This window comes from Triturus cristatus, chromosome 2_2 (assembly GCF_964204655.1).
Source record: "Triturus cristatus chromosome 2_2, aTriCri1.1, whole genome shotgun sequence".
Classification (NCBI taxonomy): domain Eukaryota; kingdom Metazoa; phylum Chordata; class Amphibia; order Caudata; family Salamandridae; genus Triturus; species Triturus cristatus.
Window position 1 is genome coordinate 1,040,021,945 of NC_140582.1, and position 24,838 is coordinate 1,040,046,782.

Sequence of the window (24,838 nt, forward strand, 5' to 3'; positions counted from 1 at the left end):
TCATCAAAATCCAGGACAGTGGTTTAAAAATCGGAATCACAGCCTGAATATCCTGGACTTGCCATTTGGGAGGTTAGGCCCCAAACTGTACTCTGTCCAGAACAGCTCCAACGAAAGGGAGCGTAGAAGGTAATCAGGTGTGACTTCGACACATTGATAGTGAACCCCAGTGAGTGCAGGAGGTCCACAGAAGTCTGGAGGTGAGAGACGACTGACCATAGGCAGCCCGCCTACAACAGCCAATCATCAATGTAGGCGAACACTGGAACGTCTGATCTCCGCAGATGTGCTGCACGCACCACCATCACTTTGATGAAAACCTGAGGGCTGCTGGTGAAACCAAAGGGGGGCACAGCTAACTGAACATGCTTGTGGCCCACCATAACCATAGGTAACACCTTTGGGAAGCCAGGATGAGGATGTCGAAATAGATGTCCTGCAAGCCCAGCTCTACCTGTCTCCTGGGTCAAGGGCACACAGTAACTGAGCTAACGGGAGCATCTTGAACTTCTCATTCTTCAGAAAGAAGCTGAGCAGGTGCGGTTCTAGAATCACTGAAAGCAGTGGGAATAGCAACCACGAGCTACTCCAGATGCTGGCACCCTCTTGATGGCTCTTTTGGCCAAAAGAGCCAGTCCCAGCTGATGGAGGACCATCTTTCCTGCTCTGTCAGGAAGTATTGGCTCTTTTGGCCAAAGGAGATATCAGATGGTGCCAACATCAGAAGACTCTTTGAGAGGATTTTCTGCCGAAGAAGCTGAGCAGGGTCTTGTACCCAAACCTGCCCACCCTCCACCTTCATTCATGGAGAGTGCGCAGTGGCAGTTGACAGCTTCATGATGGACCAGGGAGAGAGAGTCCTTCATCACCCAGTACTTGAAGGTTACATGGGGGGAGTGGTCAGTGGGGTTCCGGCAAGGGGATGAGTAACCCATCTGGATGATTTGAAGAACCCAATTGCCCAATGCTATCGAATGTCAGTAGGACAGGTGATGACAGATCCTGCCTCCCAATGGATGGCTGTGCTGGTATGAGGGTAAACTAAAGGGGCTTTGGGGCTGCGGCTGCTAAGAGGTAGGAGGTGGACTGGCACGATCTCAGGCTTATGGACTCACATGGTCTGTAGGAACTGCATCTGCGGCCACGAAAAGGCTGGGATGCCTGCTGGCCTTGGTGGTTTTGCAGAAAACAATGCAGCTGGTAGCGCCTTCTGCAGCCACAGCAGACTCGGGTTGGTCGGGAGACATGATAGGCCCAAAGATCTGGCCATTGGCCTGCTGTCTTTAAAGCACTCCAGCGCTGAGTCTGCTTTTTCACCTGGAAAGCATAAGCCATCAAAGAGCATGTCTCTGAGGGAAGCGTGGACATCCCTGAGAAGCCAGTGGTTTTCAACCAGGGATGGTGTCGGAGTGTCACTGATGACGCAATCGCTCTGCCTAGCAAGTCAATCATGTCCAGCCCATATCTTTGCTGTATCTTGCCTGTCAACAATGGCTTGGGTGTATGGCTTGGGACTATGGACAGCACTTGCGCAAACTAATCCCACACAGTGTAGGTCTATCGGCCCAAAAGACACGCAGTGTTCACCGACCTCTGTGCTAGGCTGGCAGAAGAGAATATCTTCTTACCAAAGGTGTCCAGTCTTTTAGATTCCTTATCTGGTGGAATGGTAGGGAATGCGCCAGGGTGGATGCTTGGACCATCAATCTCTCTGGGGTGGGATGCTGAGTGAGGAAACTAGGGCACTCAGGAGCAGAGCAATGGCGGCAGGCAATTGTCCTGTGCACAGGAGCTCCTGTGCAGAATTTGGACCCAACAGGGCATATCTAGGAGCCAGACTGAATGGGAGTAGAGATTCATTGTGGTGGCTGGGCTGAACCACCTCTGTCAAGATGTAAAGGCAGCGTAAGGTTGAGGACCACAACCACCTGTAACAGGCACCACAGGGTTTGAAACCCACTGTTTTATAGAGGACATCCCTAGCATACTAGGAGAAAAAAATCTCAAAAATAAGTTGGACAAAATGTTGAAAAAAGTCAGTCCAAATTTGACTGGTGGTAGCTCTCTCCGGATCTTCACTGACTGCGTGGAAAGAAAATAACTGAAGTCAGTGCCCTGGAGTGGCGCTAACATAGGCAATCCACATGTCACTTCCGGCACAGATGCTGCCAACGCGAACAACGTAATCTATCGGGGCATAGGGACACTGCTCAAGAATTTCCTGATCCAGTCTGATACCGGGGGAACATTCTAATGTGAGGAATCTGCAGTTAGCATTCTCTATCAGACTAAGAGTGTCTACTAAGCAATCGTTATGCACAGTCGTTAGAGAAACAAAGGATGTGTGCTCCTTCCATGTCAGTGGTGGAGAAAAAGTAGAAATTCCCATCACAAAGTCTGGGTAAAGATTAAGTCAAGAGAAAAAGTGCCCAATGGCTCTGGGCATCCTTTATAGGAGTGATTTTATTATATTTCTCCATTCTTGGTGTCTCAAATAGTTCAAAATTACTGAAAGGTAATAGGCAGAAGAAATTGTTTTCACTGATGTAAAGATCCTACGGCCGTACTCCATTTTGAGAGTCTACAGACTCCATTTTCTGCCTGATCAACGGCATGTCTACCCTTTGACGTAGATGTTGTCTGTCCTTATCTTCCCAAGAACCTGTGAAGGTGTCAAGTCAACCAGACAATGACATTGATAAGACACCTAATATGATATCAGTCTGGGACAAGCGTCTTGTTATCAATATTTTAAGGTCAGCTGACAACAATACCATAAAATATGTAGTGTGAATTGACATGTGTTTACTATAGTTGTTCATATTAACTAGTCTATGACTAGCATATTGATGCATACAAGTTATGTCAGAAATTCCTCAAAAATTCCCCATATCAGATAAGATCCGTGATCAACAGTATAAAAGGCACCTAGAGTGACCATGTAGAGAGAGGTTCTTCGCCCCAGATTAGCACACAAGATAGTGTCAGAAGATCCTGGCTGAGATTGCCAGTCTCCCATACTGCCGCAGCATCCAGTCACACGCGGAGAGCTGATACTGAGCCAAGTCCGAGAGCAGAGGAGCTGAGCCCAGCTGATGATATTTATTTTCCCTCCAGGGGAACACTCTTTCCCAGCTACTGATAATTGCAGCTTTGTGCTGTAAAAAGGTATGTAGCGCGCTAATTTTTTAACAAACTCTAGATGCAAGTTAAGATACTCTATGCTGTCATAGGAAAGCCCATATAGATAGGCTTTAGAATGTTAGTTTGCCATAGGATATTTCCACAATGGTAGAAATGTTCACATTATTATTGTTGTTAGCAACCTGCATTAGTGCTTTTTTAATAATATTCTGTGTGGTTACTTTTCATGTGCTAAGCAACAGGATGAGACTTGAAATAAACCACTTTTAAATAAAGTGTCTTTCTCTTAGTGTAGTAACTGTGCGTGATATTATAAAGAACAAAATTGTGTTACAACTACCCTTTTGAAGGGACTGTTAGTGGCCCAGAAAGCACCAATACCACATTAACTATGTATTGAGTAGTGCTGAGAGGGACTTCAATAACCAGTACTTTAAAATTCAAGCATTGGTACACTAAACTAAATTCAGGCTTCCGTGGATGGGAAAGCAAACCCTGTAGAGCTAAGCGCGAGTCTTAGTTTATTCAACACTAGTCTTTGTATGGATGCTCTTGTGGTCTGGTGTAGGTGCTTAGTCACATGGCCTAGGGATATGTTTTCAGAGTAGTACTATACAGGAGTAAGTTTCCATTAGATAAATGTAGGGGGTGGGAGAGGTATGAAAATCTGGTTTGTCTATATAGCAACATGTTCTAAGCATATATCACAATTAAAAATCTTAACTATTTGTTATTGAAAATTCAGTTAAACACACTGAAGTACTGTCTAACTGCATTGACATAAGTACATTATCACTGGTTACTTTTGTAGCTATATTTTTATAAACAATTTCTTTTTTTGTGAAGGATACATAGCTGAAATCCATGCACTGGTAGAAGCACTAACAAAGAAACAGGAGAGACTCCACATCGCCATAGCTACAGGGGTTCGCTGAGTAAAGTTAGAGAGAGACAACATCACCCAGTCACGGACCATGGATGACTGTCCGGTGGTATGCAAAGTCTGAAAAACCTGGAAGAAAAATATAGCAAGGGTGACTAAAACACGTAAAAAATGAAGACCTCGGCATTATACAGAAAATTTATAAAAGGAAGGATTTTAAAACCAGTCTGTACAAAATGAAGATAATGGCAATATATGAAAATTTTAGGTCTGGCTACAGACTACTTTAGCTGTCCATAGGGATCATGTAATTACACAAAGCATATACAGAAAGGCTTTTGTTCAGGCCCTTTAGCAATTATTTTGTTTTAAGTGTCTTTCATATTTTGGATTAGCCCAAAGAGTACTGTTCAGGTTTACATTTTGCAGTGGTGACTATCAAAAAAGTCTGATTCATTGCAGCTGAAGAGAAAGCCACTGGCCAGGCACTGAAATGGAGAACATGGCAAGGAGTCAACATATGCTTCAATTTTCTCTAATATTATTCAAATTTATGAGGAACCCAAATGAAAGCATACAAGAAACTACTGCACGGTGTGCTGTGGCAGGCAAGAGCTACCAAGCAAAAAAGTAAGTGGCATTCATTAAAACTGCTAAGCCCTATTTGCTTGTGAGAGGACCACCTCATCTAATATGGCTGTCACATTGTTGTAATTATGAGGAAGCTATCTTTCATGAATGGATTCCCTCATAATGTTAAGCCTGACCATGTATGTGTCAGTAGGAGATGGCAGGTACAGCTTGTTTTTAGACTTTTCGTAAAGGGGATCTGGGTTAACATTGTGCTGATTACTTTCATTAAACCACCATCACACTCTATGAGATAATTTCCTACCTGCAATGTTGCACAAAAAGAGACAAACTATTTCACCAGGGTCCAAAAACATATATGATTACACTATGTCACTTTTCCACGGGTCCTGTTGACCAATAACTTTTTTTAAACCAATAAAACATAATTACCTTCAAACATGCTAAGCACAGGTCACTACTAATGTAGGAGCTGGTCATTTCTGTGTGGCATTAATTCTCACGTAGTGTGAGCAGCAGCATTGACACCAGCGTGTGCACAGTCCAAAACGACCCTAAGCAGCTACTGAGGGCAGTGAGTGAACCCTTGATCCAGGAACGAACTGCAAAGTGCAGAGCAGGGAAGGGAAGGACAAGGCGAAGAGCCACAGCACCACCACACCCATTTATGTATGAATCATCATTGCTTGTGGCCAGCAAAAGCAGGAAGCGGATCCATTCTCTATACATGGAACAGTCACCACACACCGCAAGAGAGGAGGAAGGCCAGGGCTCCAGGTGGTAGGAGCCTGGAATTGGCACCCATGCCGTGCTCAAGCATGGGGGCAAGACAGCACTAGGTACGAGAGGGAGGGGGGCACAGGTTAATCGAGCGTCCAGTCTCAAACCACACTTGGAAGAAAACCACAACCACGCATTTCACCATTGGATGGTCCACAATAACCCCAATGAACAAGTTACTTACCTTTGGTAACGATATATCTGTAAGAAACATTAGTAGTGATAGATTCCTTACCTTAGAATTACCCCCAGGCGTCATGCTGGATCTGAAAAGTTTTAGTCAGCAGTACCCCTGCGTGTCAGAAGGTGGCGTCGTGCGGCTCCGCGTCCGTCATTGGTGTTGTGGTCGCTGAGATGACGTTGCGGCAGCTACTTATACGCCGCCCTCACGCGCTAATGTCAGTTCTGTACATGACTTTCCGCACCAGGAACGCAGAGCCATGCAAGAGACTGACCACTGGTGCCTTGAAACTAGGGCCCTGAAAGGGATGACCTTAACCCTAGAAATCAGTTCGCAGAACGGGGAGAATGGGTGGGGCAGTAAGGAATCTATCACTACTAATGTTTCTTACAGATATATCGTTACCGAAGGAAAGTAACGAACAAGTTACTTACCTTCGGTAACGATATATCTGTAAGAAACATTAGTTAGTTAGATTCCTTACCTTAGGCGTCAGGCTGGATCCGGAAAGATTTTTCGTCAGCAATACCCTTGCACGTCGCAAGGCGTCGTCAGCGGCTCCGCGTCCGTCGTCGGCGTTGTGATCGCCGGGATGACGTCGTCTGACTACTTAGACGCCGCCCTCGCGCGCGGACGTCAGTTCTTGTACATAGCTTTCCGCGCCAGGAACGCAGAGACATGCAAGAAACAGACACTGGTGCCATGAAGCTAGGGCCCTGAAAGGGATTACCTTAACCCTAGATATCAGTTCCCAGAACAGGGAGGATGGGTGGGGCGGTAAGGAATCTAACTAACTAATGTTTCTTACAGATATATCGTTACCGAAGGTAAGTAACTTGTTCATCTGAAAGAAACACGTTAGTTAGATTCTTTACCTTAGAATAGATACCCCAGCAATACCAACCCCGGTGGTGGGTCTGCGAACCAACATCACACCAGGAAGTCCTGGAGAACGGAACGGCCAAAGAAGCCGTCTCTCCGGACTTGGCTGTCCAGGCAGTAATGCTTAGCAAACGAGTGCAGCGAGGCCCACGTTGCTGCCTGACAAATGTCCTGCAGAGGGACCCCCCGTCCCAGGGCAGTAGTAGCCGCTGTAGCCCGAGTGGAATGGGCCCTCAGCCCCACAGGAGGTTCCTTCTTAGCCAAGGAATAACAGGCCTTAATGCACAAAACGACCCACCAAGAGATGGTCCGCTTGTGCACTGCCCGCCCCTTCTTAGCGCCCACGTAGCCAACGAAGAGTTGGTCATCCACCCGGAACTGTTTCGTGCGGTCCAGATAGAAGGAGAGCGCACGTTTTGGGTCCAGACGGTGGAGCCTCTCTTCCTCTTTCGAGGGATGCGGAGACGGAAAGAAGGTGGGCAATGTAACAGACTGGCCGATGTGAAAGGCTGTAACCACCTTAGGGAGAAAGGAAGGACAAGTCCTGAGAACAACCTTGTCCGGATGGACAGAGAGGAAAGGAGGCTTAGAAGAAAGAGCCTGGAGCTCACTCACTCTTCTGGAAGAGGTGATGGCAACCAGGAAAGCAGTCTTGAGAGTTAGAAGACGAAGAGGACAATTATGAAGTGGCTCAAAAGAAGCGCACATCAGATAGGTTAACACCAGGTGCAAGTCCAACTGAGGCATTACAAAAGGGACAGGAGGAAACACGTGAGTAATGCCTTTAAAGAATCTAGCAACAACAGGGGACTTGAAAAGAGAAGGCTGATCAGGAAGCCGTAAGAAGGCAGAAACAGCTGAAAGATATCCCTTGAGGGTGCCCAGAGCAGAGCCCTGCTGGGCCAGGGAAAGAAGAAAGAGGAGAACTTCAGAAAGTGGGGCGGAAAGGGGATCCACAGCCTTTGCTGTGCACCATGCCACAAATTTGTTCCACCTGCAGGCGTATACCGTTTTAGTGAAGGGACGCCTGGCTGCCAGAATGACATCACAGACTTCAAGAGGCAAGTCAAATGGCATCAACTGTTGCTGCCCAATCTCCACGCATGGAGGTGGAGGCTGGACAGGTTCGGGTGGAGGACCGTCCCCTGCTGCTGCAACAGAAGGTCCTCCTGAAGAGTAGCTCGAGATACCAGTATCTTCGTGCCCAATCCGGAGCCACAAGGATGACTTGGGCCCGGTCACGCCTGATCTTCTTCAGCACTCTGGGCAGAAGTGGTTTAGGCGGAAAGGCGTACAACAGACCGCAACTCCACTTGTGACAAAAAGCGTCTCCGAGCGAGTGCCGCCTTGGAAATTTCAACGCGCAGAACCGATGACATTGCGCGCTCTCTTCGGTGGCGAATAGATCTAACCAAGGCTCTCCCCACTGCCGAAAGAGGCCTTGCGCCACATCCGAGTTCAGACACCATTTGTGATCCATCATGCACCGGCGGCTGATTTCGTCGGCCCTGGCATTCAGAAAGCCCGCCAGGTGTTGAACCACCAGGGTGTTGCCCTGATGTTCCAGCCATGTCCAGATGCGTAGAGCCTCCTGACAAGGGGTCCACGACCCCACCCCGTTTGTTGCAATACCACATGGCGGTGGTGTTGTCCGTGAACACCTGCACTACACTTCCCCGAACAGAGGGAAGGAATGCCTTCAGTGCAAGCCGGCTCACCCGCAGCTCCAATAGGTTGATATGGAGCCGGGACTCCGCCTGAGACCAGAGGCCTCTGATCTCCGCCTCTCCCATGTGGCCCCCCCATCCCAGGAGGGACGCATCCGTCACCACTATATGCTCCGGTTGGGGTAGGGAGAGGGATCTGCCACTGACCCAATCGCGCTCCGTGAGCCACCACTGCAACTGTCTTGCAGTGCCCTCCGAGATCAGGACGTGGTCGGACAGGTTGCCCCGATGTTGAGCCTACTGGAACTTCAGGTCCCACTGCAGAGCCCGCATCCGCCACCTGGCGTGATGTACCAGCAGGATGCAGGAGGCCATTAGACCCAGCAGCCGCAGCACCAACCTGACCGAAACTCGGGATAAAGGCTGACAGATCGTAATCAGAGCCTGAATATCCCGAACCCGCTGTTCTGGAGGATAGACCTGAAACAGCACCGAGTCCAGAACCGCTCCAATGAAAAGAAGCTTCTGGGAGGGACTCAGATGCGACTTCGGCACGTTGATGGAGAACCCCAGCAGATGCAGAAGGTCGGCCGTAGTCTGGAGGTGGGAGACGACTGCCTGGGGTGAGCCCGCCTTCAACAACCAGTCGTCGAGATAGGGGAAAACTGGAACCCCTAATCTGCACAGATGAGCTGCGACCACCGGCATCACTTTCGTGAAGACCCGAGAGGCACTGGTGAGGCCGAAGGGGTGCACGGTAAACTGAAAGTGCTCGTGGCCTACCGTGTACCGCAGGTAACGTCGGTGGGCAGGCAGGATGGGGAAATATGCGTCCTGCAAGTCCAACGCTACCATCCAGTCTCCAGGGCCTGTCAGCCTGAGAAGGATTCAATGCACCGAAGCATCCAATCAAACTTTTATTTCCAGGCAAAAAACAATAGCCCTTTGTCCTTAGCGGCGTAACAGCGTTGACACGGGCTCTGAGGAAAGCCCAGAAAAATGGGTTCCCCCATGCTCCCTGGTTGAATAGTAGAAGACAGACAGACGACATACCTGCAGTTACAAGTCACGGGATTTCACCATCGGAGGTTTCTTCCCGGCGCACTAGCTCCGCGTCACCACGTCTGAGAACCATGGTGTGCAGCGCCAGCGATCCGAGCTAAGGTTAGATTGTTGGGCGCTGCTCCCCCTGCCTACGATTCCCCTCAGACTCATAGACAGACCCTAAACCCACGAGAGTCACCGCGTTGAGATCGCAAACATCTGGACTAGCCCTCCCTCCCTCTCATTGGGCGTGAGCCCCCAGGGTCTGAGCTCTCTGCAGAAAACGCAAGGGACTTGTCCCGGATCTGCAACTCGCGGACTTCTGGCTGCTTTCCTCACAATTCTAGGGGAGTGAGACGCGCTTTGCTTACAATTGCATGGCACTAGAGCGCTGACCTGTGTAATGAGCAACCAATCCTGCTTGGCAGTATTCAGAAGACCTTGGGGTCTTGATCCAACGCTCTAGTACATCACTGTGTATATTATGCTGAGTGCCTCACTTGCTCGGTGGTCACCTGGATGGCCCGTTTTCCAGTACAAGGCCTCCATTTTGAACCCCAAGGTATAATTCACCAGCAGTGCCTCCCTTCAAAATGGCACTCATAATAACCTAATTGGAAACCGAACTACCTAATCCACATCAACTCATGGGAATAGAAGTAGGACTACAATGATCAATGTACAACTAAACAGAAAGAAAGGACCAACTATTCCAATGATCTCTCTAGAAAGGGAAAAAGGACTATACACACTGATACTTGAATGACTTTATATCACCTAATTTACCCTCTGTATGCTCATGATGGGGCTCTGTGGCTCCGCGGGTACGGGCTGCCAGGGGTATCGACCACAAGTTCCTCCTGGGAGACCACAGTAACGAGGCGGCTGTGCACTGGAGGGCCCCCTGGGAGAGCGGGGATTGCTGCAGTAATCGGAGGCGGTCTGGGTGCGATCGCTTGACTGCCTGGAGGGGACCCTGGTGTGGACGAGCTCCGCGATCGTTGTGGGGCCTGAGAATACTCTTCTACACCACACTTTGGGAGGAGCTGATAGATGGTCCTGGACATCTTTTATTCTGGCCAGCTGGCCCACCTTGGGTGGCCAAGAGTTCCTCCTTATCGGCCCTATTCTACTTGCCCTACAACCGCCTTTGTCTCTGCTTAACCATGATGACCTCCCCTCTGGTCCTGCTACTACGGCGGCCATATACCAGCCCGGAGAGCTGCCTTCGCCCTGAGTTTCAATCCAGGTCAAGATCAATGTCTCTACCTAGCACTGTGATCCTCTAGGGGACTCCCACTCCCATGCTGACCTCCATACTTGGAGGTCCTACTCCCTGGGTGGTAGGTTTTGGCCCGTTACGATCCCACTCCCACTCCCTCTCCGCCACTGGACACTACCTAGCCTTATATCCCACCGGTATGATGGTTTAGAGGGAAGTTAGACCAGAGTCCCTCCTGTCCACAATCTCATTGGATAATCCTCACTTGACTTCCGGAATATGCGCCCTCCTCTTCTTATTCTTCTTTGCGCTATCGTTACCCTGGTGGCCCTGCCTCTCCCTATCATGGCTTCCATTCGAATTAAGTCAGGAGTTAACTGCTTCAAAGTCATTTACCCACCCAATCTGACCAAAGCAGCAGCAAAACGGTTCAAGCACGACACCATTGAACAATTCCCTGATTCCCTCTTTGTTGATCAATTCCATAATGGGTGCCTAGGGAAACTCAAAAATGAGTTAATTCTATTCACTCACGATATCCCTTCCTGGTCCACCAGCTTCTTCAATTCCTTCAACGTCTCTTCTTCCTCATCTATCCCGCATGGACAGCGGCTAAAAATTTCCCCCTGCACTAGCTTTAATGGCTCTCTCACCATTACACTTTACAATAATGGTACTGACTTGATACAAGCTACAGACTCCTGTCTTTCCCTCTTTGATCATCTCTTCCACTCACTTCATCCAACCCTTACAACTATGATTTCCCCGGATTCTCCTTTGAGCTCATCTCCTTTCTCCCTTTCTCCCCCCCTGACTCCCCAATACTCGATCAGGCCGCGTTCACGGGAGTCACAGGCCTGCCCTTTGTTCTCCCCTACCTTTGCTCCCTCCCCTCCCCCTTCCCAATTGGTTCCTCCCCCTAGCTCTTCTACCTTCCCTTCCCAATTGGTTCCTCCCCCTGGCTCTTCTACCTTGCCTCCGGCATCCACTCCCCCTCCCCACCCTGCACCTGCCCGATTCTCCTACGCTTTCTCCTCCCCCTAATCCAACCAACCTCCCCCCTTATTATTCCACCTGTCTTACAACCTGGTCTATCGATCAACTTTCCTTACCTTCCCCCTTCCCTCCCCCTGTCACCTCATTCCTTTCCGCTCTTCCCCGTCCCTCGTCCCCTTAATTCTTCTCTTCCACCTCCCTTCTCTCTTCAACCTCCCCTCCCTCTTCCCGTGCTTCCCAACCATGTCTCCTTCCTCGACAATTCCTTCCTCGTCTCCCCCTCACTCCACCTGTTGCCTGTCCCCCTTCAGTCACCATTCATAACTTACAGTACTTGTCTAGCTCCTTCCTCGCTTTTCTCCCCATACTTCTGGCCTTCCTAGTATCCCCCTCCCTCCCCCCCTTGTACAGCACCTTCTCCTCTCTTCTCCACATACCTTTGGCATTCATCTAACCCCCTGTCCTCCCCTCCCTGTTCAGCCTCTTCTCCTCTCTTTTCCCCTTACCTTTGGCGTTCATTTGACCCCCTTCCGACTCCTCATCCTTCTCCTCCTATTTATGATCTCTACTCTTCCCCTCTGTTCAACACCAGTAATAATATTTCTCTTCCCACCTCTGTTTTATCATCCTCTCCTATCGCTCACCATTCTTCCCCACCTTCTACTCTTGCTCCCCAACTCCCCACCCATTCCACCACCCCTCCCCTCCCTCCTTTTTCCACTGTACTTCCTCCCTTTTCCCCCTCCCCCACCTTGCCCCGTCCTTCCTCGCTCCCTCCCATTTCCCGCTCATCCATATCTCCCCGTCCTCAATCACCCTCTGCGCCACCTCCCTTATCCCGTTCCCCGACCCGTCCCCCCTCACCCTCCACACTCCCACCCTTTTCCATCAAACCACTCAACACTCCGTGCTCAGCTCTCCTCTCCCTAGAAAATAAACTTGATTCTCTCATCTCTTCCATTTCCCAGTTTGTAGCGGCCATCTCAATTTTAAGCGCTAAGATGTCCCCCTTCCCTAATACCCGCCCGAGGAGTTCCGTGCTCCTGCGCCCCAATAAAGCAAACCACAGTCTGTCCTCTACAGACATCTCCAACTTACTAGCCAGCTACAAGACCACCAGCGTCACTCCCCCTCTACCTTCATCTCCCATTAACTCTACGCAGTGCACTATTCAGACCATCTCCTCTGTCAGAACCTACCAGCCTCCCTCTTACCAGGCACCCTCATTCAAGAATCTTATCCCTATCTCCCTTAACAGCCCTAACACCCCCATCACTAAAACAGTTGTGTCAGAGCTGCACTGCTTGCTACACAACTGCAGATCTGCAATCAAACACAAATTGGAAATTTCTGACATTATCACCCTCCAGAATCTTGACATGTTCTTCCTCACTGAGACCTGGTTTAATGGCTCCTCTCATACTTTGTTTGATCTTCTGGTACCCACTGACTACTCTATCCTCAGAAATGACAGTCCAGAGAAAATTGGGGGCGGTGTCGCCATCATCTTCAGGAATTCTCTTAAAATGAAAGCCTTCCCTACCACCCTTTTCCGTACATTCGAATGCCTATCCCTAGAACTTCAAAGACATCATGGCTCACCTTTTAGATTCCATGCCATCTACCACCCGCCCGGTAACTGCTCTTCCTTTGTGGAGGAACTCACTGACTTCATCAGTGACCAATTTTCTCAAAGTGACAGACAGATCTTCCTGGGTGACTTTAATCTCCATTGGGGCTCTTTGGAAGACTCGGCTGCCAACAAGCTTGCCAACATTGCTCTGAAACCACTCATTCTAAGTGCTCAATTCTGGATCTTGTTATATCCAAAGCAGATCTGCTGACTACTGCTCCCCCCATCCATGTAGACTGGTCTGACCACTTCCTCGTTCCCTTCCGTTTTCATCTTTCGCATATTACAACTCTCGGCCAACCTAAAAGACCTACTACCTGGTTCCGCAACACTAAAAACATTGATTTTGACACTTTTTGTGACTCTGCTATGCGGTCACTTCCTAGACTTGACCCTAACGTGGATGTCAACGCTCTCACCACTCAGTGCCTCTCAGTCCTAGCAGTTGAAATCGACAATGTCGCTCCACTCCAAAGCAAAAGGAAAAGACACACCCCCTCAGCACCTTGGTTCAATAAAGCTCTCTACAATGAAACGAAAAACCTTAGAATCCTGGAGAAACATTGGAGAAAATCTCCTTCTACCTTCAATCTCTCTCTGCTACGTTCAAAAAGATCCAAATACCACAACCACATCTTCCATGAAAAAGCATCCCATTTCAGATCCCTCCTTGACTCAGCCAAAAACAGACCCAAAAAACTCTTTGACCTCATCAAAAACCCAAACTGTTCTCCCCTAACTACTAAGCCTGAGGAATCCACAAAGAAAGCAGCCGACTTCGCCATTTTCTTTGATGAAAAGGTCAAAGCACTGGCGGATCAAGTCGCCCACCCCACCCCGTTTGAGGAGCGGAAATCCTTAGTCACCTGGCAATACTTTGATGTCATCTCGGAAGATGACCTCCTCAAATGCATCCTTCAAACCAAACCATCCAACCACTCCTCTGACCCCATCCCTAGCATCATCGCCATCGATTTCTACACCCATACTCTCTCTTACTGGACCGGGCTAGTTAATCTCTTCCTCAGTCAAGGCTCCCTCCCTTTTGCCCTTAAATCAGGACAGGTTAACCCTCTTCTAAAAAAAACCTCCGCTGATGCAACCGACCTCAACAACTTCCGCCCTATCACCAACCTCCCTCTTCTTTCGAAAATCACTGAAAAATGTGTTGCGAAACAACTTTCCCTACATATTATGGACAATAATCTCCTCGATGTTTTCCTATCTGGCTTCATCCAAAATTGCAGCACTGAAACAGGCCTGCTGCAAGTGATTGATGATGCGTTGCATATACTCGACTCCGGGGAATCCGGTCTTCTGATTCTTCTTGACCTCTCTGCAGCCTTTGACACTGTTAATCACAGCACCCTCCTCAACACTCTACAACAGAGAATGGGATTGGATGGCACAGTGCTTAAATGGTTTGCCTCTTTCCTCTCAGACAGATCCAAAATGATTAAGATTGCGAACAATCTCCATTGGCTGTAGGTCAAGGTGTCCCTCAAGGCTCTATCCTTGCACCCACTCTGTTCAATATCTACATGGAACCATTAGGGAACCTCCTAAGCAAATCTGGGATCCATTACCATCTTTATGCGGATGACACTCAAATCTACCTCAAGGTGTCTTCCGCACACGATCTCTCTTTACTCGACTCTACTCTCAACACCATCCACAACTGGATGTTAGCTCACCAACTGATTCTAAATCCCGCCAAAACTGAATTCCTCCTCCTTTCGACCTCTCTCTCACCTCCTCCTGTTCAATCATGGATGGATCAGCTGAACCTGCTCAACAACAAACCCATCATTGTCGACAGCGCTAAATCTCTAGGTGTCATTCTTGACAAAAGACTCAACTTAATCTCCCACATCAACTCTATTGCCAAGAACGCATGGTACCAGTTGCGCCTTCTATGGGGGATCCGTCGTTCTTCCCGGAGAATGACTTAAAAACCTTGGTACAATCGCTGGTTCTCTCAAGACTGGATTATTGCAATTCTCTTCTGACGGGCCTACCCAAATCCCACCTCTCTCCTCTCAAATCCATCCTCCATTCAGCAGCTCGCTTCATTTCAGGGTCTAAACGAAGCGACCACATCACTCCTATCCTGTCCTCTCTTCGATGGCTTCCGATTGAGGCAAGATCTATTTACAAAACTGCTTGCATCACACACAAAACCTTGCACACGTCCTCCCCTCGTTACCTGGCAAATAAATTGAAATTGTCCGGAGGATCTCGACCCTCTCGTAATGCGGAAAAGCTTCTGCTTGAGCCCCCCGTCTTCAAAAGGGAAAGATCCATGGCGCAATCCTTCTCAGGCAATGCGGTGAGAATACGGAATTCACTTCCCCCATTGCTCCGTGCCACCTCCTCTACCCGGATCTTCAAAGCTGAACTCAAAACTCTTCTCTTCCAAAGACACTTTCAGAACTAATACTTTCATACTCCGGCCCCTCTTGGAAATTCGCTCTTCATTGTAAATTTGTATTTTTTCCTGTGCATCCCTCACCCCTGCGTGCTGTGTTGGATTTTGTGTTTGTGTACCCTTTATTCTCAGGCCCCTCTTGGAAGTTCGCTCTTCGTTGTAAATTTGTATTTTTTCCTGTACATTCCTCACCCCTGTGTGCTGTGTTGGATTTTGTGTTTGTGTACCCTTCATTTTTAGTCTGTGTAATGTTGTATTCTGTACCACTTTTCTCTTGTAACGCAACTAGCTCTATTGTACAGCGCTCTGACACCTTTGGGTAATGTCCGCGCTTTATAAAAATGCACTAAATAAATAAAATAAATAAAAAATTAGGGTAGCCAGTACCTGAGCTAAGGTGAGCATCTTGAACTTCTCCTTCCGGAGGAAGGCGTTGACGCTCCTGAGGTCCAAGATAGGGCATAGGCCCCCTTTGCCCATCTTGGGAACCAGAAAGTAGTGGGAGTAACAACCCCGACCTACTTCTGGGCCAGGAACGCGCTCGATGGCCCCCTTGACCAAGAGAGCCGTAACTTCCTCATGCAGAAGTTGCAAGTGATCTCCCGACATGCGGTGGTACTGCGGTGGCATGGCTGGTGGGGTCGCCTCGAAGGGGAGGGAGTAGCCCCTTCGGACGATTTGCAGCACCCAACTGTCCGACGTGATGGTACGCCAGTGGAGCAGGTGATGGTGAACTCTGCCTCCCACTGGCGTGGAATGGGCCTGAAAGGTCGGACTAGGAAGGCTTTGAGCGAGATGCTGCGGGGGCAGATGTGGGCTGACCGGCTCTCTGTCCCCCTACTCCGCCTCGGCGGAATCCACATCCGCGACCGCGTTGAGGCTGGTTCTGCAGCCTGTGGCTAGACGGACATGCGGGGGCGCCCCTTCCTTGGCCACGAAAGGGGCGAAAAGCATAAGTTTTAGGGCACGGGCCGAGAGGCCCAAGGACTTGGCCGTAGCTCTTGAGTCCTTAAAGCGTTCCAGCGCACTATCCGCTTTGTCGCCAAAAAGGAGACGGACATCGAAGGGCATGTCTATGAGGGTGCTCTGGACAACCCCGGAGAAATTCGTGGATCTCAGCAAGGCGTGGCTACGAATCGCCACCGTGTCAAGCCCACATCGAATTGAGTACCGTGCTGCATCCCGCCCCTCAGCAAGAGCCTGGGCGAGCCGTGTCTGGGCCTCATGCGGACACTGGGGCAGCACGTCCGCCACCATATCCCACAAGGAGTGGGTGTAACGGTCCAAAAGGCATGCGGTATTAATGGACCGCAACCTCAAACTGAGGGAGGAAAACAGCTTCTTCCCAAACTGTTCCAACCTTTTGGATTCCCGATCGTGAGGAGCAGACGGGAAGGCAGTCTGGGATGTAGAGGCCTGGATAACCAGGCTCTCAGGGGTGGGGTGCACCGACCAAGCTGGGGTCGCCCTGAGCAGGGCGGCGGCGCTGGGCCACGTTACGGTCCACAAGAGTGACTGTGGAGGGCTTGGAACAGGTGCCCATCAGAACATCAGTGAGCGCTTCATTGAACTGCTGTAGAGGCTCCGAGGAGCTTATTGGCGGTTGAAGCACTTCAGTGAGGAGGTTAGTCCTCACGGCCGCTGCAGCGAGTTCCAGATGAAGGGCTTCGGCAGCCCTGCGCAGCACCACAGAATAGGTAGCCACGGAGGGAGGAGAGATGAAGCCAGTGTCAGGTGAAGTATCGAGACCACTGGCATCCCCGAGCTCTTCTGCCCAGTCCTGATTAAAGTGGCACTGCTGTGCCAGAGGGTCCTCAGACCCTTCCCAGTCGTCCCCGTCATCCGACTCCTGGTAGACAGGTTGAAAGGACGGAGCCGGGCGGTAGATGAATTGCCCATCCATCGGCGCCGGAGACGGCCCCACTCTGACGCCGGACCGGGGCTACAACTGGGGACGTCGTCGTCCGAAGATGGCGCTGGGGGTGGCACCATAGGGGTCGGTGCCGGCGGAGGGGTCGTAAGGTCAACCGGTGTCGACCGTGATCCAGGCCTGGATCCCACGGGGGCCGAAGTAGATGACAGCGCCAGGGCCGGAGCCGCCGGCTCGCTAGGCCTCCCAAGCGGACCCGTGGGGCCCGAAGGCGCGCAGACAGGCCGCGACGGCGGAGCGAGTCTCCTCATGGCCACGAGGAAGTCCCGAATCTCGCCCAGAGTCGCATTAGGCCCAGGAACCGGAGGGTATGGGGCCGGATGCGACTCCTGTGGCTCTGACGGAGCCGCGTGGGTTGTGCCACCCGAACCCTCAGCCGAGTCGCGCGACCGGCAAAGGGAGTCAGAAGAGCATTGTCGCCTCTCCGACTTCTTCTTACTGTGCCTCGATTTACCTGAATGCGAGGACTTCGAACCCGACCAGCGGTGATGACTTCGGCTCTGCGACCAGTCCCTCGAACTCCTCCTCGACCGGAGCCGACTGCCAGAGCTCGAGGAGCTTGCAGGACTGCTCCCGCCTAGCCTTCGAGGTCAAGGCCCGGCAGTCGGGGCACGACTGGGCATCATGGTCAGCCCCAAGGCAGTAGAGACACCGACGGTGGTGATCCATAACCGACATCAGTCGGTTACAGGCGTCGCACGGCTTGAAACCGGGCATCCCTACAGGCACCAGGAGTCGAGGTCGACACAAAAGATGAACCAAAAAAGTCCAAAAAGTTTAGTCAAAAAGTGACTAAAGGGTATGCTCTTCCCGGATCTGCACTTACTTGCGCGGAAAAAAGAAGAACAAGAACGGACGTCAGCACGCGAGGGCGGCGTCTAAGTACTCCGACAACGTCACCCCGGCGATCACGACGCCGACGACAGACGCAGAGCTGCACACGACGCCTAGGTATTGCTGATGAAAAATCTTTCCGGATCCAACCTGACGGCTGGGGATATTCTAAGGTAAGGAATCTAACTAACGTGATTCTTTCAGATTTGTTCATCTGAAAGAAACCCATAGTGATAGATTCCTTACCTTAGAATAGATACCCCAGCAATACCAACCCCGGTAGTGGGTCTGCAAACCCAGATCACACCTGGAAATCTCGGAGAACAGAACGGCCAAAGAAGCCGTCTCTCCGGATGTGGTTGTCCAGGCAGTAATGCTTAGTGAAAGTGTGCAGCGACCACGTCCCAAGGCCGGAGTGGCAGCCGTCGCCCTGGTGGAATGTGTGCACAGCCCCAACGGAGGCTCCTTTTTAGCCAAAGAGTAACAGGCTTTAATACCCAAGACGACTCACCGGGAGATAGTCCTCTTGTGTACGGCCCGACCTTTCTTGGCACCAACGTAGCCAACAAAGAGCTTGTCATCCACCCGGAACTGTTGTGTGCAATTGAGGTAAAAGGAGAGCGCTCGCTTTGGGTTCAGACGGTGGAGCCTCTCTTCCTATCTGGAAGGATGCGGAGACGGAAAGAAGGTGGCCAAAGTGATGGTCTGCCCGATGTGAAAAGCAGTGGCAACTTTTGGTAGAAAGGATGGACGGGTTCTGAGCACAACCTTGTCCGGATGGACAGACAAAAAAAAGAGGTTTACAAGAAAGAGCCTGGAGCTCACTCACTCGCCTAGCGGAGGTGATGGCAACCAGGAAAGCAGTCTTTAGAGTCAAGAGACGGAGAGAACAGTTGTGAAGAGGCTCAAAGGGAGCGCTCATCAAGTATGTAACAACCAGATTCAAGTCCCACTGTGGCATCACAAAAGGAATAGGTGGGAAAAGGTGAGTAATGCCTTTGAGAAATCTATTTACAACAGGGGACTTGAAGAGAGAGGGCTGATCAATAAGCCTGAGAAAGGCTGAAATAGCAGAAAGGTAGCCCTGGATAGTGTCCACAGCAGAGCCCTGCTGGGCCAAAGAAAGAAGAAACAAAAGAACTTCTAAAAGAGGGTCAGAAAGGGGAATCCACAGCCTTTGCTGTGCACCATGCCACAAATTTGTTCCACCTGCAGGCGTATACCAACTTAGTGGAAGGTCGCCTGGCCGGCAGAATAACATTACAAACTTCAGGAGACCAGTCGAAAGGAATCAACTGCCGCCGCTCAATCTCGACGCAATGAGGTGGAGACTGGACAGGTTCGAGTAGAGGACTGTCCCCTGCTGCTGCGACAGAAGATCTGGGGATCGATGGTCATACTGAGTAGCTCAGGATACCATACTCTTCGAGCCCAGTCCGGGGCCACAAGAATGACTTGGGCACGGTCGCGCCTGATCTTCTTCAGCACTCTGGGCAGAAATGGTATAGGCGGAAAGGCGTACAACAGACCGCAACTCCACTCGCTACAAAAAGCGTTGCCGAGCGAGTGTTGCCTTGGAAATTCCAATGCGCAGAACTGCTGACATTGCACGTTCTCTTCGGTGGTGAATAGAGCTAACCAAGGCTCTCCCCACTGCTGAAAGAGACCTTGCACCACCTCCGGGTGAAGACGCCATTCGTGATCCATCATGGACCTGCGGCTGAGTTTGTCCGCCCTGGTGTTCAGAGAACCTGCCAGGTGTTGAAACACCAGGGAAATTCCCTGATGTTCCAGCCATGTCCAGAGGCGCAGAGCCTCCTGACTTAGGGTCCACGACCCCACCCGCCCTGTTTGTTGCAATACCATATGGCGGTGGTGTTGTCCGTGAACACCTGCACTACTCTCCCCTTGACAGAGGAAAGGAATGCCTACAGTGCAAGCCGGATCGCCCGAAGCTCCCGAAGGTTGATATGGAGCCGGGAATCCGCCAGAGACCAGAGGCCTCTGACCTCCGCCTCTCCCATGTGACCGCCCAATCCCAGGAGGGACACATCCGTCACCACTGTGTGCTCTGGTTGGGGAAGGAACTATTGACCCAAAGGCAGTTAGTGAGCCACCACTGCAACTGTCTTGCAGTGCCCTCCGAGACCTGAACGGACTCGGACAGGTTCCCCTGATGCTGCGCCCACTGGAACTTCCCGTAGTCTGGAGGTGGGAGACGACTGCCTGGGACGATCCTGCCTTCAACATTCAGTCGTTGAGATAGAGGAAGACTGGAACCCCTGATCTGTGCAGATGAGCTTCGACCACCGCCATCACTTTCGTGAACACCCGAGGGGCGCTGATAAGGCCAAAGGGGAGCACGTTAAAATGAAAGTGCTCGTGGCCTACCGTGGGCTGGTAGGAAGGGAATATGGAAATATGAGTCCTGCAGATCCAACACTACCATCCAGTCTCCAGGGTCGAGGGCAGACAAGACCTGAGCCAGAGTTAACATCTTGAACTTCTCCTTCCGGAGGAAGCGATTGACGTTCCGGAGGTCTAAGATAGGACGCAGGCCCTTGTCCTTCTTGGGAACCAGAAAGCAGTGGGAATAACAACTACGACCTACTGCTGGCGCAGGAACGTGTTCGCTAGCCCCCTTAGCCAAGAGGGCCACAACTTCCTGTTGAAGAAGTGCCAAGTGATCCCCGACATGCGGCGGTACTAAGGTGACATGGTTGGAGGGGTAGTCTCGAAGGGGAGGGAGTAGCTCCTTCGGACTACTTGTAAAACCCACCTGTCCGTAGTGATGGTGTAACAGTGGGGGAGGTGATGGTGAATCCTGCCACCCACTGGCGTTTGATGGGCCTGAAAAACCGGACTAGGAAGGTTTGGAGGCAGTGGTGGCCGGGTGGAGGTGGAATGACTCGCCTCTGAGAGTCCCACGTCCGCGGCCGCGCTGAGACTGTTGCTGCTGCGGCCTGTGGCTCTGGAGAGAACGTGTTGGGGCGCACCTTCCATGGCCACGAAAGGAGCGAAAAGCAGAAGGCAGAGGAGGGCGAGTGACCAGAAGGCCCAAGGACTTGGCTGTAGCCCACGAGTCTTTAAAATGCTCCAACGCACTATCTGCCATGTTGCCAAAAAGGCGAATGCCATCAAAGGGCATTTCCATCAGGGTGTTCTGGACATCCCCCGAAAAGCCAGTAAACCTCAGCCAGGCATGGCGGCGGAGCGCCACTGTCGTGGAAATCGCCCTGCCCAGCGAGTCGGCGGTGTCAAGGCCACATAGTATTGTGAACTTTTCCGCATCTCTCCCTTCAGCAATAGCTTTGGAGAGCACTGTCCGGGCCTCCTCCGGACACTGAGGCAGCACCTGCGCCACCGTATCCCACACAGAGAGGGAATAACGTCCCAAGAGGCATGCGGTGTTCACAGACCGCAGCCCTGAACTGGCGGAAGAAAGAAATCTTCTTCCCAAACTGTTCCAGTCTCTTGGATTCCCTATCCGGAGGTGCGGTAGGGAAGGCGCTTTGGGTCGTGGATGCTTGGACAACCAAGCTCTCCATTGGGAGAGAAAGAGGGGGTCGCCCGGGGCCGGGCGATGGCGTCTGGCCACGTTCCTATCCACAGGAGCCCCTGTGTTGGTCCTGGACCAGGTGCCCAAAAGAACGTCCAAAAGTGCATCATTAAATGTTAGTCCTGATGGCCACTGTAGGGAGTTCGAGGTGGCGAGCCTCGGCCGCCCTATGCAACACCACTGCATTACTCGCACCCTCCTCCGTAGCCATGGTAGGAGGAGTTAGGATGCAAAGGTCAGGAGAGGTGTCAAGACCGCTGGCATCCCCCAAATCCTCACCCCAGTCTGGGGCAAACTCACACAGTCCTGTGAGAGGGTCCACAGACCCCTCTCAGTCCTCCCCTTCCTCCGAAAGCTGTGGATCAGTCCGAAAATACGCAGGCTGGTTGGCATAGGGGTAGAAAGGCCACATCGGTGTCGAGCGACGCCGTTCTGGCGCTGTGTCCACTCAGGGCTGAAACCTAGGACGATGTCGTCCGGGGGCACGGGCGACGTCGGGAGTGGTGCCGGTGGGGGGCGAGGTTGGTGGAGGTGTCACGAGGTCAACCGGCGTCGACTGGGATCCAGGGCCGAAGCAGACAGCGATGCTGGAGCCGCCGACAGTAAAGGGCGAGGACCCCCCTAATCGGGCCCGACGGCTCAAAAAGGCAGGCCATGGCTGCCACAAAATCCTGCAGCTGGGCCTGAGTCGCCAACGGACCCGGGAAGGGCGGGTAGGCCGACGGCGACACCATAGGCTCCGCTGGAGCTGCGGGGGAGGCACCACCAGCACCCTCAGCAGCATCGGGCGAGGTGAAGTCAGTGAGCGATGGTGGTTCTTCGACTTCTTGTGATGCTTCGCCTTACCTGACCCAGAGTGCGAAGACTTTGATCCCGAAGAATGAACGTGATAGCTCCGCGACCGGTCCCTCGACCTCCCACCGGACCGGGACCTTGAGCGGTGCGGAGCCGACTGCCGGACTTCAAGCACCGCAAAGTCTTCGGTGCCATGGCCCGGCATTCGGGGCTTGACTTGGGGTCGTGGTCGCGCCCCAGGCAGCAGAGACACACGCGGTGCAGGCCCGTCACCGACATCTTGCGATGACAATCCCCGAAGGACTTGAAACTGGGCATCCGTACAGCACCAGGAGTCGATCGACTCAAAAAGAAGAGACAAAAGGCCTCGAAAAACTCAAAAATTGACTGGGGGTACCGCTCTCTCCGGACCTGCACTTGCTGGCACGGAAAAAGAAAGAACTGACCTCAGCGCGCGAGGGCGGCATCTCAGTAGCTGCCGCGACGTCATCTCGGCGACTACGACGCCAACGACGGACTCGGAGCCGCACAACACCACCTTCTGACGCGCAGGGGTACTGCTGATGAAAACTTTCCGGATCCAGTTTGACGCCTGGGGGTAATTCTAAGGTAAGGACTCTATCACTATGTGTTTCTTTCAGATGATACCTGTTCTCTGTAAGTATGTGGAATTTCTATTAAATAAACCTAGCCAAAAGGCAGTGGGATGATGTATAGGGTCAAAGAAAAGCATTAAGTGAGTGAGATTAAGTCAGTGAGTGATAGGAAAGGGAGCCGATTTGTGGATTGTTAATGCATTCTGATATAGTGTTCTTGAAAGAAGTGTGCCTAACTCTTCCCTAAATTGGAGCAGCGTTGAGCCGAGCTTGATGGATATGGGGATGTTGTTCCAGATCTTGGGTGAATAGATGGAAAACGCCTACTGTCTTGTTTTTGTCTTTTTTACACACCATAGTCTGATGGTGTCCTGGCTGCAGGTGTGCAGAGATCCCCCATAAATGTTGAGCTGGTCTGCCAGATAAGCCGGGGTACTGGTCACAATGGCTTTAATGCAGCTGGTTTTTAAAGTTATGAGGTCCCATAGGGAGAGCTAATGGAGTTCTACCAGGGCTTGTTTCTTCTAGCCTTAGATGAGATATGCTGCGGTGTGTGAGATATCATTAAGGGGTGCCAGTGTGGAGTTTGGGAAGTCATAGGGCAAGACGTTACCAACATCAAGATGCAAGAGCACAAGGGTTTTCTGGAAGAAACAGTTTAATTTTCTTTAGAACAGAGCTGGTACCAAGCAGTCATTGTTTTTTGGTAATGTGTTCCTTAAGAGTGAGGTTGTGTCCAGGGTGAATCAAAGTTACTTGTTTGGGCTTGATGCTGCCAAGGTTCATGTCATTTAACCAGGTTTGTACTACTTTTTGTGTGTTGTTCTTGGCAATTAACAGGAATTCTCTCCTGTGACCTGTGTGCTTTTGCCACTTACTAGTCCCTGCCACGTGTGTCCTCACATTTGTGCTGTCACCTGTCTGCCCTCAACTCTGCCATGTGTCTGTCCTACTCTCTGTGCCTTCAACTCATTTTCTGACTGCCGTCAGTTTTATACACCTTTAGCCCTATCTACCGTCAACTGGCTGTGTGGTCCTTACAGAATCGCCACATCTCTTGCCAGTGGCAAAGTATGCGTGCCTGTGGACCACAACACCCAAAATGCCATTATCATGTCCCACCACATTGTTGTCAACCTCAAACCCTGCGATTATACTTCCTGCTCTAGTAGTACCTTCTTTGCCCGCTGTTCTATGTCCCCAACATTGTCTTTCTTTCACACCTTGTGCCGGTAGCTTTGCTCCCTCTTTTGGAATGCCTCAACACCCTTATTTGCTGCGAGTTAAAAAAAAAAAAAGTAATTTCTAACTCTGGGCTGTTCCTCAGTGTAGTGCCACAAGAAGGGACTTCTGCTTTGTTGTTAGCCTGTCCTACTGTTTGCAAACTCTCCAACCCATGTTGTTAAATTCCTTTATTGCTTTGTCTGTCATTTCATAATACTGACTGTGCAAAACGATGACAATGAACCGGGCAATCCCAAAAGCATATTATTGTGGAGAGGGTAGGTGTATTTGGGTGGTTAGTGTCTGATATTTGGCATTTCAATAACGGCGGAATGTAGAATACTGTACCTGTTTTACATAATATGCCTTCTCATATGATACAAACTTGGAAATCAGCATTGACAGATTGTTTTACAAGCATACTTGCAGCTACTCACATACTCCACTTG

The 24,838-nt window shown here is 50.9% G+C and overlaps 1 protein-coding gene across 2 annotated transcripts in view; it reads right to left on the reverse strand.

Moving 5' to 3' along the window:
• HTT (huntingtin) overlaps window positions 1–24,838 on the reverse strand; it is a 2,065,683-nt gene that overhangs the window by 17,613 nt on the left and 2,023,232 nt on the right. For both annotated transcript variants that reach the window (XM_085642500.1, XM_085642499.1), the window contains one exon: window positions 3,996–4,156. In XM_085642500.1, coding sequence (XP_085498626.1) covers window positions 3,996–4,156 — 161 coding nt within the window. The remainder of the gene's footprint in view (window positions 1–3,995; window positions 4,157–24,838) is intronic.